Genomic DNA, 16132 nt, shown 5'->3' on the forward strand with positions numbered 1-16132 from the left:
AAAAGTACTTCAGTGATAATTCCCCCAACAGGCTCCTCTGGAGCCAACCAAAAAAACTTGGGAGCAGCCAGCTCCCACCACAATATTTGGTGTCCGTGGTTTCTGGATGTCCTCCTTTCTCCACCTGAGATGAAGGATGTTTACGTTGCCTCCTGTAAAGTCTCTCTGGTCTCACCTACAGACACTTGGACAGACCCAGGGCTGCCCAACAGCATCTCCCTCCCCTTCTTCCCTGGAGCAGCAAGGCAGGACCAGCTCCGCTCAGCATCTCCAGCTGTGAGAAGAAGCCCAGTTATTCACCGCCGGTGCTGCCAGAAGAGCCCCAGAAACTAATTTTGCACTCTTCTTTGAGACATAACCCCCCAGCCCCTAACAGATCTCCAAGCACACAGAGCATGAATTTTCCCAGAGACTTGTAACTGGGCTGCATGTAAGCAGACATTTGCAAGGCCGATAAAAGGCACTTTTCTAATATCAAGACAACTCCACCACCAAAATTTGAGGCAACAAAGCAGAGAGGAATTAGAAATTTTTAGTAAACAGTCATAAGAATTCAACAGGTTTTCACTTCATCTTGTCTTTAAAAAAAAATAATATTGTTTTATCGGTTGCCTTTCAGGCAACTTCTCAAAGATACTTCCACGGGGGAAGAAGAATACATGGTGAGCTCAAGTTTTCACCTCGGTTCAATACCTTGCACTACTGCCTGCTGGGTCAGGCTTTTGCCACACAAATTTGCTGTTTTAAACAACAGACAACGGGGACTTTGGAGAGGAAGGATCAGCAGATTTCACTGCAGATGGCTCTACCAAAGCTCACAGCTACAAACATGGTGGACCTCACAGATGTAAATGTTCTGCTGTGGCAATGTGGCCTAGAAATTTTTGCCCTAGCAGTGAAAACAACTCATTTTATAGCTCACACTAAATTATTGCGCTCTCCGCTGAGACTCCTAGTCCAAGTGCCAATTACTGATAATTACAAGTGATTTTAGGGTTAATTCTTTTATTTTTTTAATGCCACACCATTATACAGAACCTTTCTTCTTTCTCATACAGAACCTTTATTCTTTCTGTCCTGCCACTGCAGTGTGCCCGGAGACGGCTCTGGGGCTTTTTCTAAGTCTCTGTTGAGCCGTTACAGCCAAGATCCTGCTGCTGGAGCACATTCATTCCCTTTTTGAATTCTGCAGCAACACACACTGCTAAAAGAAAAATAAATACTTGATCCCATAGCTGCACTGTATGCTGTAGTGGCAATATCCTGCTATCTGCACAAACTTAAGGAACGCTTAATAATATCTTATTAATACACATTAATGTGCACATAATTTATTGCACTAAATTATGCTTAATATAATTACCCAGGTAATAAAAAGTGCAAGATGAAATCCTCCCATATTCCCTTCCTCAGCCTTTTCCCTAAGATAGCATTAACTACACACGTTCGTTGCTTTGCAATGGGTATTCTTTGTCACGAACACACACCTAAAGGAAAAATCTCTTTGCTGAATGTCACCGATGCTCATTTGCCTCCGGGACGGACTGGCAGCAAGAGGCAAGTGGGCCACCGAAACAATACAAGAGGAACATGTTAGTAAAGGATCCAGAATAAAACTTCAGCCTACGACAATCCTAACATCGATCCAGGGAAAACAGCACCTTCCAGGGTTACGCTACCATCTGCTACCCAGCTGCCAAAGGGCTGAAAGCGCACTGATGTTATGTTTGAAAGATTTAGGAAGATAGCTCACCTTTCCTCCCGGTTTGTGTTGGCCATACAAGACATTCTATCATGTGGGCGAGAGTTTCGTGAGGAGTCAGCCAACACAAACAGAGAGAAGATGGACTGTCACCTTTTTTCATGCTCTCCAAGCACTACAAGAGGCTACGCAAAGACAAGAGAGAATTTAAAAGTACCAGTAACTTCACCTTTTATCACTGCACCAAAAGGCCAGCTTGTTTTCTTCCTAATGCTGCTTCATACAAATCTGGTAGAGGACAGACAGACAGACGCCTTCTACGTGAAAAGGCAAAACCTTTTCATGTGAAATCCTGGTGCTTTGCTGTTTACTGGCAACCAAAAGCAAGAGCCCAGCCCCAGCCAAAGAAAAGTTTCAAATAAACAAAGACTAAATATTGGAAGTCATCGGTGTCCATGGTTCTCGCTTAGAACAAAAGGAAGGAAGTCAAATATAAACAGTCTGAGGAACAGTAGCACACGGCAAGGCCTGGAGGTGGAAAACTCCTCCGTAAGAGCGACGCGTGACTATGCTGGTGTAAGTGTTCCCCAAAAGAAAGAGGGGACTTTGCTGGAACCTCATTGCCCCTTCACGGGTCTTGCACCTCAGCAGCAATTTATCTGTTCTAACATTAGGCAGTCTGGGAGAGCCCTGCTGAAAAGCATCTCTCTTCCTCTGGAGGCAACAACTCTGGGCTTTCCTGGGTTCACACTATCTAACAGGACTGAGCAGCCCATACCCTTTGGTGACTTTCTGGGCACATTGCAAAGACTGTCTCTGTTTGAGGGGCTTTGCAAAAGCTACAACTTCTCCCCTGCAATGATGAAGAGCTGGAAAGGAGCTCATGCAGGCGTCGGCTGGCTGGACACCGGCCGAAGCAATCACTTCCACGCTGCTAGAGCCGACTGTGTCATCGGTAAAGCCTTGGCAAGGGCCAAAGCCTTGGCAAGGAAGACTTTTTCTTTTTTTTTGTCTCAGTAGATAACTCTCATAAAACAGACAGTACAGCAGCAATCCAACTAAAATATAGCTTCAGGTGCTCACATTTTACAGTTTGAGGTGGGGCTGGCAAGGGCTGCCCCTCCCCACCTGCTCGTTTGGTTAGGCAGCACCTAACAAGACATAAAATAAAAGCAAATCCTGAACACACAAAAATCCCTTCCCACAGCAGCATCAAAGGAAGGCAGATCTCGAAATCACAACAAGCAAATAGGAAAGAAAATCAACACCTCAGGGCATGGAGGTGGGAGAAAAGACTTCAGAAGGGAGGGTGAGAGCAGAACCAACTCTGCCAAGGATGACTTCATTACAACAGCTCTCTTCCCTCCACTGAGCGCCTGGCCGGGCAGAGATACATGCTCAAAACTGGAGTTTCAGCTAAGACAAACCTATCCAAGCTAGGAGAAACCCGTGCTTAAAAAGGCAGTAAGCAGAAAGAACCCCCATGGTTTTCAAGGAGCATGAACTGCAATTCTCAGCCTAACAAATAATGGAAGTGGGACTGGTTTTACTCTCCTGGGCACAGTTAGTCTCCCCTTGGGAGGAGAGCTAAGAATGAACATCTACAGCTTTTAGGGGTCAGAAGTGCAGGCTGAGCAATCACTATTGCAGCAGCAGCTTTTAGCCATGTAAGCTGTGAGTTTGCATTTGTGCAGCTCAGATGCAGCTTGCAGTTCTGAGGGGCTATGTAAAACAGAGGCACTTACACACTCAGCCGGTCCCTGCAGCCCTCCTGCGCTCAGCAGCTGTCACACAGCCCTGCTATGATCACAGCCATACAGATTTCTAACAAGCAAACTAGTCAAACCTCCTGTTCGAGGGCTTCAGGCCGCAGCTCCATGGGCCAGGAAAGGATCCTTTTCCCTCAGGACATTGCTCTGGCACGCCTGGAGCTCCCTCCACCTTTCTCTGGTGTGCTGACGGACCACAGCCAAGTGCAAGCCACCAACCTGTACCATCATGTTCTCAGAAGTAGGAAAGACGCTTTTCCCTAGAACTGTAGTTTCCAACCTGTGTATCTGTCTATCGCTTCCGATAGCACCACACAAGATAAACAAGAGCAGCGAGCTATTGTACTGGCTGCAAATTTGTTATACAATGGTTGGCATCTCCACTCCAGTTTTTTGGGAAGGAGAGAGAAAAAAAAAACCAACACATATCATGCACGTTTCAAGTTGTTTTCTCTGCTGCAGATAGCAAACGCTCAGTCATGAGAGCTCAGGAGTCAGCTGCCAGAGCACAGCCCAGTTCAGCCAGGTCTCTTGCAGAAGCCTGTTACTGCAGGAGTTTGAAAACTGCTGCTCCAGGTGCCTCACGGTCATCTCTGCTCAGTACACTTCAGCAGAACTAGTTTTTAGGAAGTGTTTTCCTTATCCTTCTGTGTAGCATCATCAAGCCCTGCTGATCAGTGTTTTTCCTGTGGCTCCAGAGTTGCTGGACATCGGTGCTCCCTGCTTCCTGCAGGAAGGCAGGAGCTAAACGAGTAGCCTTTCTTAGCTCTGGTCGTAAAGCCTGCAAAGAAATCCAGAGGTTTGGAATGACTATGGATACTGCACAGCAAGAAAGAGGAGGTCGCATGCAAGAGGAAGGGGTGGGGTGCCAGGATGTGTGGTATCAGTAAGATCCTTGCATTTAAATACCTTCAGTAGCTTCTGTAGTTAAATGATTCATCCCCAAGGACTTCAGCAGTTGCCCTATGTCAGGCGATAGCTGGCAAGATTGGTTAAATTCATGTAGTCTCACCAGACTCTCCCACTTGGTGCTTCCCACCAGCTACAGCTACCGCCAGGACAGAGGAAGAGGATGCACCAGACTGGCTGGTACCTCCGACACTGGGCTGCATTTCTGTGTCCTGGCACATATCTCAATGAGATGTTTAATCTCACTCAGCTTCAGACTTGCTCACAGCACACACATTAAGGATACTCATTAGAGGAACATTAGTTGTTCTAGAAGCGCAGACATGCCTCCCATCCCTACTCACAGGAGCAGACAATTGCAGTGATCCTTCTGGTGCCCAGTTTGTCATCAGCCTACAGTGTGGGAGAAACTGCAGCAGCTGGTGCCCACCTTCCTGTAGTTTTACTGCTGTACCTTCATCCATGTGTTGTTCAGCCAGACTTTAAAAAAAAGATACTTATACCATACAAGTTTTTAAACAGGATGGAATTGTACAAGACACTCTAGACAGGAGAGTCATCTTATGGAGCTGCAAGGTTATCTAATGGCTTGTATTTCCCACCACAAGTACATCCTTGGCCTTTAAAGGAAATCCCTGAAAACTCTGTTCTTCAAGGCAAGGAAATAAACACCTTGACCAGTTGAGGTGAAATGTGTCATCCTCTGCAGAGTACATCACAATCTCAAAACCGAAGACTGGGACCTGTTACCATCTTCCATACAATGAGGATGGAGTTCAGGCATCTGTTACAAAGCTTGCAGGAATCAAGTCAGCAGCCCAATGCAAAGTAATTTAACAGAGACTTTTCTATCTTACTACTTTAATGCCTTTCAATGTTTTATTACTTTAAAAACAGCATCTCCCCAACTTCCCATGCTACAGTCTCATCAGTCCCCTGGTTTCTCCCCCATGAGAACTCCTTGATACACAAATGATTTTTTTAAAGCTAAAGTAACTGCCAGGACAAGGTGTTTAACACTTTTTAAAATTATTTAAAAGCAGGAAGCCAACTTCTTATTTCTTCCTTAAGTCTCCATAAATGCAAAGTCTGGATCAGGAGTGACATAAGGTATACAAAAAAAACCTGAAAAAGCAACACTGAATTCTAAGAAACTTATACTTTTGTTGATCTGGCAACCATCTCTCCTATCACTGCTTATGCACTAGAAAAAAACAAGCTCTGGGTAGAAATTTAACTTAAAACAATGGGAAACAGAAAAACTCCTGAATCTGAAAAATCATGCTTTAAGAATTAAAGTCCATTTAAATAACCTGGAGCAACCATTGCAAAGAAGAAAGAAGTCCAGGTTAGCAGCTGTTTCTCTACACAAATGGAACTATTCAAGTTATTTATCCCACCTACCTCAAAACAATGAACAAACCACTTCAGTGCCGTTGAGCTCCTTTTTAGGAGACTGGCCTCTACAGGTGAGGGGTTTGTGACAGACACAGGTGCTAGTACTAGAAGGTAACTATTGAAAAACTTTAAGATGCAGGAAGAGGTTTGAAAAAAATAGCATTAAGAACAGCTGAATTACCAACTATTTCAGAGCATTTTCTACAACAAAAGTATCTCCACCCAATATCAGTTTAATGCTCCCTTCCCCCCCCACCCTCTCAAGTCTGAGGTTTAAAAAACCCATAATGTGAAAAAACCTTCATGCCACGCCCTCTCTCATGGAATTATTACATACTTACCTAATGGTATCTGTAACCCAAAGCACAACAAATGGATACTGATTCTCCCTCGCCAAGAGAGAAACGCAGACAGATCAACACCACCAGTTTGGGGTTTTTTTTAAAGAGTTTTCCATTTTTATAATAATTTTTTGCTACACAGGTAAGAAGATTTATACAATAAAATTTTCAACTGAAAATACTTTATCACAATAGTGGAGCAAGCAGTAACTGCCATGTGTGCACTTCACAGTACGTCACTATCTAGTACAAAGACGGACGATATCACAATTAAGATCAGACACTTTCCTCTGCTTATCTGCTGTTCAACCTCATTCCATGGCAACGGAAGAGTTTTCTGCACAGGTCTTTGCAAATGAGTTCACAAATCTCTACAGTATATGGGTTCTGCATAGAAATCTCCACCCCTGCAAGATGGTAACAAGACTATTTCAGCACAGTTTCCGCAATAGTTCAACTATTTAACACGTGGTCACTAAGATCTACAGAGATATGCACACAGGTACAGATGTCAGTACTGTAACAAAGAGTAAGTCCACATTCATAGACATAGATCGCTTCAAGTCTCTGCTACACATCTGAGGATGGACACTGACCAATTGTCTCTGCTTTAATTCCCTTGGAACTGAGTGAGCATACGTGAGGGAGGCATGTATCACAGGCTGCTAGCAGCCTTTGAGCGTGACCTGGAATACACAAAGGTAATACTGATACTCCTTCACTACTTGCCTTTCCCCCCGCCCCAACCAGCCTTGCAAGTAGTGTAAGACCCTAACGCAGTAATTTAATAAGCTTTAACAAGCTGACGCCAGATACCACCTTCCTCCAGCACAACACACACAGAGACTAGTTTTTCCCACAGCAAGAAAAGGCAGAGGCATTTTCGGCAGAGGTCCATTCCTGTGGGCACACAGCTGGCATGCCTGCTCCTGTCCCCATTCTTTCAAGAGGGAACTGTGGTCTGTTTCAAAGAATCTTGTCATCTTTTACCAAAGGCGAAAGCTACCCCTCCCTTCCGAGAACAATAACTTCAATGACAATTAAGTCCGAAAATCCCGGCCCAGCACACCAGTCACTGCTTTGCCTTTTTCACAATGGTGCCAACAGCTGATATGACTGTAGTTTTGGATCCACTTGCGCTGGTTGTCACTGTGACAACGCCTGGCAGTGTTGCAGTAGTGGTGAGAATGGTGGGCTGAGCTATCGTTGTTACAGGAATGGCCGAGTCCCACTTGCTCTTCCTCTTCTGGGCATCTGTGAATTTGATTACATCAAACAAGCAAGGATTAGCATTATGTCAATGGTCACCAGACCCTTCTTAACACCCTGTCTTGTCAAGCCTTAATACACCACTGCTTGACTAGACAACTTTCCCTCACATTAATTTCAGCATACACTGGCAGTAAATGTTGAGGAGGAAAGACAACTTTACACGCCTCAAGAGTCAAAGTAAAACTCTACACCTGAACTCCAGCCAAATGGGAGACAGGTTCACTCCCTGCCTCAAAGCATATTTAATTTTAACACAGCACACGTATCTCAGTTGCTCAGGTACAGGCACAGGACACACTCATCAGCCTCCTGCGTTTTTTCTCCCTTCCTCCCAGTTTAAAAGGCAGGCTGCGGGCAGGAGAATAGTTTTCAGTCTTTCCAATCTCTTGAGATGTATCAGTCCCAAGAATACTCTACAACCACAGGCATCAGGAGGTTTCTCAATCCACTAATAAGTGTCACTATCCCACCTGTCCCTAGTCTTTCATTCCAGAAGGACAACCATGGGATATAAGGACCAGAGGAAAGCTAGTCCGTCAAGCCCAAGAAGAAACACTTTCTTGTATCATATACACAGTCAATAAGGAGCCTTCAGGGAGCACTAATCCCAGCATTACTGCAGCTTAATAGGTACAATCACAACTGTTCTTTACCTCCCACAGTGGTACTGGCTGTTGTGGTGGTTGTAGAAGCAGCGCTTGTTGTTGTACCCTTTTTAGTGCCAGTCACAAATTCAATCTGGAAAGGCAGAGACACAGAGGAGAAAGGGGAGAAGATAAAAAAAAATGAAGTGTTAAGATACAGAGTCTTTTTTTAACCCACGACGCCTCTCTATGTTTTTGAAAAACAGCTTTAATGTCATGCAAGACATTGGTCTCTGAGCTGACTGTCACGCAGGAAGAAAGATGTAGACCTCAGGTCAAAGTGTACTGAAGTCATGCTCATTAAGGATTCCTGCATCCCAGCTCCTCAGTCAGATACAATAAAAATGTGTTTGTTAACTTGTATAAGCACAGGAATTTGATATAGCTCAGAAAGGACAGATCCTGGTCATTAAAGAATGTATTCATACAGGTAGAAGTTCCTGTTCTTTTTCCTTTAAGAAACGTGCAAGGCAAGTCCCTACCTGCATGATTTACTGCAACTGCATCACAGCAGGAAACCTAGCAACAAGAGCTACAACAGCATGCAGTCTCATATTTTCAAAACTACAGACATGGGCAAGGATGTCATCAGATATTTGGGTTACTGTGCAAAAAACAAAACAAGTAGCAAGACACAGCATGCATTGCAACAAAAAATGCCTCCACATACTGAATATGGAAGGAGCCTTCTGCAAGGTTAGACAGCAATCTCTAACATTAGACAGTTTTCTAATGCCAGCCACTAGCTTAAAGGCAACAGCACTAAAAGACAGGAATAAAAATCTTGCAAGGCCTGTCTGCATTCTTTTTTGGAGGGTATGAGAAAATGTACATTTTGCAACAAGTCCAGTTAAAGTTAAAATAGGCCCAACATTTCTGGAAATTAGATGCAAGAAGGCAATATCAAGGAGAACAGAAAGGAGGTATTGTCTCACAATGAGATATGATGAGGAAATTAAGCTGTAACTAGGCTATGCCACCAGGCAAAATGTTATAGATTAAGAAAAAAAGCTATTCTTTATACATTATCTAGCCTGTATCTGGCTTACTGAATACCATTTTAAGAGCTTTGATTTAAAAATACTGGTAGAACAGAAGGAAATCCAGTGGAATAACCAACCTAGAGAAATGGACCTATAAGGAAGGGCAAACAACTAGATCTGTGCAGCTTGGAAAAAGACATGCAAGAAGAAAGGACAGAACCAGGGAAAAAACAAACAGTATTAGCACAGAGCATAGTTCGTAAGAGCAAAGTAACGAAATGAAATTCAGCAGGGAAACAAACAAAAACCGTGCATCTCCATCTCTCTTGGTTTTGGATAGCTACCTTTGTGCGTTCCTTCTTGGCCTTCTCTAATTTGTCCATTTCAATCTTCTGGGCTTTAGCTGAGAAAGACCAGAAGTTGCAAGAAGCACTAGGAACAGTAAAAATCCATACTTCTCTCACTCACACACTTCCCATCACAAACAATCAAAAACTTCAAATTGTGTACAGAAAATTAAACTGCCATGAAACTACCTAGTGCTTTTTAACCAAAGTATTACTGCACAAAATTAATGACTTAAGAGATCAAAACATTGAAGAACCCATTTAAATGAAAAGGCTTTCCAGACTGATGAAGCATCAATAACATTCAGGCACATCCAACCAGAATGAAGTAGTTAAAGAGCAGCATGTGATGACTTCTCATTTATAAAGGAAGCGAAGACTCTAGTGCAGTTAATTAACTACAAAACACAAAGAGGTAAGTTAGGACAAAAAAACCCCACTTCCTGGAATTACCTAGTGCCTCATAATATGAATCCTCTGACCAGCCATGAGGATCAAACATGTCCTAAAGAAAAAAATAAGTCAGATTAGGGCTATTTCCACATATAAACAAAATTCAGTTCAAAAACGTTTTATCTATTTCTGTTCACTGTTTTATCTATTTCTCCTTCTACCCCAGTGACATGAAGATCACATCAGACCTTCTTTTATAGGACCACGTTCTGTTGTGAGCAAAGGAACAGCTTTGAAGCCAAAAGGATGCTGGCTGGCATAAGTCATACGTTTTTCTGCTGCTCAGCTTCTATCCCCCTCCAAAGGAGTTTCCTGTGTATCTACACACTTGAGCAGATTTCGTTCAGAATCATGACAGCAAAGTTGGAGGCACTGAGGCTCAGTACCACATAAAAACATTCACTTCAATGAAGAGGATCAGACTAAAGTTCCCTTAAAGGTCCTTTAAACAAGCATGCTCAAGAAAGCCAGAGGTAAGACTTTACACCGCTGTAGTATTTTTTATCGACTCCCTTGCCAGTCAAAAGTATTGCACCTCACCTTTGGATAATTTGTACCGAGTTCATCAATTGAACAAAACTGGATCAGCTTTTCATAGATGCTGCAAAGGAAAGACAAGAGTTCAGAGCAGAGCCACTGAGCTAGAAGTAAATTAGCGTTTCAGATTTGTTAGTAGAAAGAGGTTGTCACCTCTTCGTACTACAAGGGTAAAATCAGAACCAGGGAAGCTATGCTTGCTATGATGGATGTGGCATGCCATTAACCATGTTATTTCCCACTTTCCCCAAATTATTCTCCCAGCTCCCAGAACAGACACCTTCTGAAACACTTCATCCAAAGCCTGTACGTTTAAAATCTGACACACAACTCCAGTTGTTGCCTCACAGAACATAAAGAAGAGTTTTACGGTTTCAGTTACAATCAAATTATGTCTGCCTTTCTCATTTTTGCAAGCAGTAGTACTTCTTGCTCAGGACCCTGTTTCTGCTACCACTCCAACAAAGAGGAAAATTCTTCGAATTTGCTCTGTGGCGCTTTGGTCACACAGGAAAATACAGTGGCTCACCTGGGATTGCGGAACTCCTTTTTCCTCTGAATGATGTAGTTCATATCCATGCCCTCTTTTATTTTCCTCTCATATAGCTTTTGAATTTTATCCTAAGGGAGAAAGATTACAAGGTGAGCCAGTACAAAAGAGAGGAGCACATCAGCTGACTATCAAAAGTGTACCTGTGGAAACAAGCCAACTGAACCAGTGACATCCTTGCACAGAACAAGGATTCCACCTCTCCCCTAAAGCCAGGCAGGCTGATTAGTACAGCCACGCCCTCCTTTAAGGTCTGAAAATATCTTCATGAACTGTATGGATGGGTACGGGAATTGATCTTTGCACCTTCTGAAGGCTTCAGTGACTAAAGATATGCATTTGCGGGAGTAGCGCACACTCCTTCTTCCCAATCTGTTGTTTCCCTTTACAGCTATGACTGTGGAGAAGTAGAAGTCAGCTCAGAGCGGGACAGGGCAAATCCACAAAGGTTCACCCACCACGTACAGTGACCATCACACCCACCTTCAGACTCAGGCGTGCACCTGAAAAACAGCTGCTGGGCTACACGGCACAGAAGGCAGGGCTCACGGCTGTGCCTGGGTAACAGACGATCAGAGCCAAGTTCTGCTGGTGAACTAAACCCAATGTGATCATCAGGTACCGCTGGTGGTGTCTACAGGCAGCCAAACGCTCTTGGGAACAATGCACTTGTAAGTCCCTGCTTCGGTACAAGTGACCAGTTAGACTGTATCAGCTTCTCTTTGCAGATCACTCAGTTACAAAGTCTAGGGATATCTTACTGAAGCCACAAGCCCCTGCAAAAGGCAACTTAACTGACTTGGGTTGGAAATGTGAAGCAGTCTACTCTCTAAAAAGACTGAAAGATTTAAAAATAAACATGATTTTTTTTCTTCCTCAGCAAGGTAGTGAAAGACCTTACAGGTATTTTTACTCTGGTGATGCCGAAGGGATAGCAAAAGCAGAAACTTTCAGATGGAACATATACTTAAGTGGTACTACTAAGGAGAATATTTCTCAGTGGTTTCCTTCATCTTTTCTTTTTGACACAAATTTCTCCTGTACAAGAGGCATATAAAATAAGACCAGAGGCTAGGCCTTCAAGTCTTTCAGGATGAGAGAGATGAGTCAATTTTCCTTTGCTGCTTCTGGATAAGTCACTTCATGTCTCCCTGCATACGGACAGTCAACTCGAATACAGAACTGAAGGGTTTGCTGACATCTGAATAAAAGAGGATTGTTAAGAGCTGATTGGAAACCTCTATTTCATCAACCTTAAAAAAAAAAACAAGCTTTACAAGATAAATTTTCATCAGGTCCTCACAAAATCATCAAGAAGAAATTACACAATCCCCACATCCAGCACACACATTGTGAGGTTTGAAGGAACAACTGCAAAAATGTGAGTCTGGGGAATAGAAACAATTGAGTAGGTGTTCCCTTTTATCCCCTCTCCGTGGAGGTAGCAATATGGTTCACAAAGTCCACAGATGGGGAACTACTCAGTCAACTTCAGAATACAAAATATTCCCTTTGGCAGAATTCAAGATACAGTTTATTAGAGGAAGAATCTGACAAAAGGAAAGAGCAAATCAACAGTGAAAAGCCTAGAACATTTTGAATCTCTAAAGAACAATCCCATCTCCTTGCTCAAAGTGCTCTAAGATGTGGTTTGACCTGCTAACAGAGGACAAGTTCTCCTTTGATTTAACATAGTACACTGGTGTCAAAAGGGAAGAAAATCTGCTTTATTCTGTCTGCTCTCTCAAGCTCTATGCATTCCTCAGATTTAATGCACTCTAATTCATTGATGTCAGAACAGTAAAATCCTCCTACAGCACAAGAGGAGGAACGGGTGTGCCCAGGTACACCTGGCAGAGAAGAAGAAACCGTGATCTGGATGGTGAGTCATTTTGAATCACCGTTGGACATTAGTAGCTTACTTTATAGAGCATTCCAGAAGCGACTCTTTACTTGTATTTCTACTAGGCAGATAACTGCAGTTAAAACTCAAACGGGTGGTAGGAAACAGCAGTCCCTGCTCTTTCATTTGCCCTCCATCAGGAGGAGGAGAAGAGCAGAAGGATATTGCAAAGTTGGTTACTGCAATTATTTGGGTATGCACCAGTGAAAACATGCATTTGTTTTCTTTTGCTGCCTCTAAGTTACCAGCCTTCCCTCTAAATGTTTATCATCGAGAGATATGTAGGTGGAAAAGGAATCCAGTCAATGCTGCCTCAACTATTCCAGTTAGGGGATTCTTGGGCCTGTACAGAAAAACAATGATTTGTTCTTTCCTATAGAGCTGAATTTGCTGAGGTAAGAGGATAGCAGCCTTCACAGTAAACATTGCTTCTGTGCCACTGGCAGGATCAAGAGACATTTTAAAGCATAAGTGACCCACAGAGACTGGAAAACAGCTTTAAGCTGTTTTGAGATTCCTAAACTAGAATTGCTGTAAAGACTAAAGCATTAACATGGTGCATTCATAAACTCAGCGTGGTAAAAATCCAGCTTTAATGCTGGATTTTTGACTTATGCAAAAATACTGAGCAGAGCTCCCAAATATCCTCTTGCCCTACTGAATTGCAAGCCTTTTAAAAAAAAAGGTAAAGTGGACTTATACCAACCTGCAAGTGATTAGAACATCTGCCAGGAGGTTCAGGAGGGATTTTGATCTCATCTGGAGACATGTTCCGCACTCTCTCTGAAAAAGAAGCTGTAGAGAGCAAACTGGGCATGAGTTCTAGCAATACTGAAGGGAATTTAAGCCATGCAAGTCATTAAACTTGTTTTATGTTCTTGCTAGTGCTACTCTCTCATTGAGAATTGATGGGTAAAGGTAACAGGGGAATGCTATCAACTGGTACTCATGGTGTTTTCAAAGTGCTGAGCAAGAAGATACTAACTTAAAGATTTGATCATAGAAGAGGGATGTGATGCTTGCTTTATTGATATCTACCTTATACTGTGGCTCTGTCCCACAACCACGCTTAAAGCTTTATTTTCAGTGGTCTCTTCATCCCAGAATGGCAATGTGAAAAGCTAAGCTACTTCCCACTCCAGCTGCAATTGTTGGTAAGATCCCCAAAGGCAAAGGGTCTTCAGAGGAACAAACGTTGGTTCATGGAATTTATCTCTAAACCCCTGCACTGTGCACCACATACTGAGCCCTCCACTACTCCAGGTCTTCCATATGCCCTTTAAAGTCCTGCTCTGGCAAAACTTATGCCTGGATATTCTCAGAGAGAGAAAAATCAGACTGTGTATGTGGAGGGTCACGGGATCAATCTAAAGCAGCCTGGTCCATTGCCATTTTGAGGGAGGTAATCACTTTGGGTCCTATTTATTTCAAGACCTACCTACATGAATCAAAATGGTTCAAGAAGGGAACAACCGTCCCCAAGGCTGTCAGGAGTTAACCACAAGAAATTACCTTTCATCCTTAAGTTAAGGTTTCCTTAACAGGCACTTTGATCTTTGCTTACAGAGTCAGACTATTGCTAGAAAGAACAACTGGTTCTGCAGGACTGAGAACAGACCAGTACAGACTGCCAGATTTCTATAGCTGTTTGTGTTGGGAAATACTATTAGAGTGCCTGATTGCCCTGTAAAGATTAGGTTACAGAGTTATCAGCAAAAGAAACTGCCATGTTTCCCCCTATTGCTTGCCACTTTCCCATTATTATGGGAAACCCAGGCAGTTTTCTAGCCAAGTCTTGGAGTAGAGATTTGTGCCACATTTAAGCACCTGGGATTGTTTTCAACTGTAATTTGTAGGGGGAACCCATCCCAGAGTCATAGTCTATAGTAGATAAGACACCTGGGGCCAGCACAGAAGTCGTATCAACCAAGCCATTCACATTTGCAGCTCCTCAATTATACATTCCTCAGTAAAAGCTACCTGAACTGCAGTTCCAGCACCTCAAGCTCCGCTCCTTTGAGTAAAGCTCAGAAGGGTCCAAAGCCCAGACAGCGGCGTTTGAACACAGCGTGTCCTCCTGCCTTCCAGCACAGAGCATCAGCTAGCTGAGGTTACAGATAATCAACACTACACATGTTCAGTGCTACTATAGTTTCCATTTCTTTTGTAAAAATGTAAAGCACCAAAGACAATATCCTTTGAAGACAAAAAGCTGGCAGGCGACAACTCATTCTATTTGATCAAGATGTTGTTGAGGGTTAAATTCTTCAGCAGTTGCTGAAGAAATGAACAAAAAGTGTCCTTTGGCATTTACTAAGAGGGCGCTTCTATGGAAGAAGGAAAGCTTGCCAGAGCCCCTACAGAAAGGCAAAATGGAGCTCCCTGACAACAAGGCAGACATTTGTTATAGGTTACAGCTGGTGGTGGGATGGGGAAGCCTCTAGCTTAATTAGAGTTTCAGGAACCCAGAAAGACAGTAGCAAATAGACAGAAGTGTGCATAATAGATGGCACGCTAGGCTTTCCGGAAAAGGTGAAAGCTGATTAATGGCTTAAGAGATTCACAGCATCAGCAGAAATAGTAAAAAAGAAAAAAGGCCACCAAATCCAGACTTCATAAGGCAAAGAAAGGACGTAAAAGAAAAAAAAAAATCAAGCCTAGCTCCTGACTAGACATCCCATAGGCTTCTTATCTTTGCAGATGACCAGAAGGGCCACAGAGAAACCAAACATTTATGGGAAGGGGAACTGGGGGCTCATATAAACTCAGGAACTCCGAGCAAGAACTCCATCTAGCCAGCAAAGAAGTCAGAAGTCATAAGAGTACGTTCAGCAATCAATTCAAAGCTCCCTTGAAACAAATAACATTGGAGGTAGAACAAGAGCTCCCAATGAGACAATATATTTTGACGCATGACTTTTCAGGTTTTGGTTCTCATTTGCTCTTTTGTTTGAGCCAAGTGAAAACAATCATTTATCAACATTATACTGATGGGTCAGGCATCTCTTAATGGCTTACAAGGAACTGGAACTAAGACATCTTCGTCTACTGCAATCTCCCCATAGCTGTACGCAGCTGAAGACTGAATCAGCAGTGAGGCTACGTGCATCTCGCAAACTAAGCGCAAACATTCATCATTACTCAGTTATTTCATCACATTGCAGCCAGACTGAGATGCCACATCATTTCGAAGAAAAGGATGAGTTTAACCCCTTCAGGCTTATTTACAGTAAGGAAGTACAAATTATCCATGCCCTTGAGCAGCGCTCAAACTTCCTCCCCAAACAGATCGCAGAATGGCCAATTCCACGGCCTCTTCCCACA

The 16132-nt window shown here is 43.1% G+C and overlaps 1 protein-coding gene across 1 annotated transcript in view; it reads right to left on the reverse strand.

The window, feature by feature from the left end:
• Positions 1 to 6992: 6992 nt before the first annotated feature.
• Positions 6993 to 16132, reverse strand: part of SAP30BP (SAP30 binding protein) — a 31190-nt gene continuing 22050 nt past the window's right edge. Inside the window, exons 5-11 of the mRNA XM_009698530.1 lie at positions 13515 to 13603; positions 10885 to 10976; positions 10359 to 10419; positions 9819 to 9870; positions 9363 to 9421; positions 8045 to 8129; positions 6993 to 7373 (exon numbers count right to left, since the gene is read on the reverse strand). Of these exons, the coding sequence (XP_009696832.1) occupies positions 7192 to 7373; positions 8045 to 8129; positions 9363 to 9421; positions 9819 to 9870; positions 10359 to 10419; positions 10885 to 10976; positions 13515 to 13603 (620 nt within the window). The 3' untranslated portion in view covers positions 6993 to 7191. The remainder of the gene's footprint in view (positions 7374 to 8044; positions 8130 to 9362; positions 9422 to 9818; positions 9871 to 10358; positions 10420 to 10884; positions 10977 to 13514; positions 13604 to 16132) is intronic.

The sequence above is a fragment of the Cariama cristata genome, unplaced genomic scaffold, assembly GCF_000690535.1.
Source record: "Cariama cristata isolate BGI_N322 unplaced genomic scaffold, ASM69053v1 scaffold5444, whole genome shotgun sequence".
Classification (NCBI taxonomy): Eukaryota; Metazoa; Chordata; class Aves; order Cariamiformes; family Cariamidae; genus Cariama; species Cariama cristata.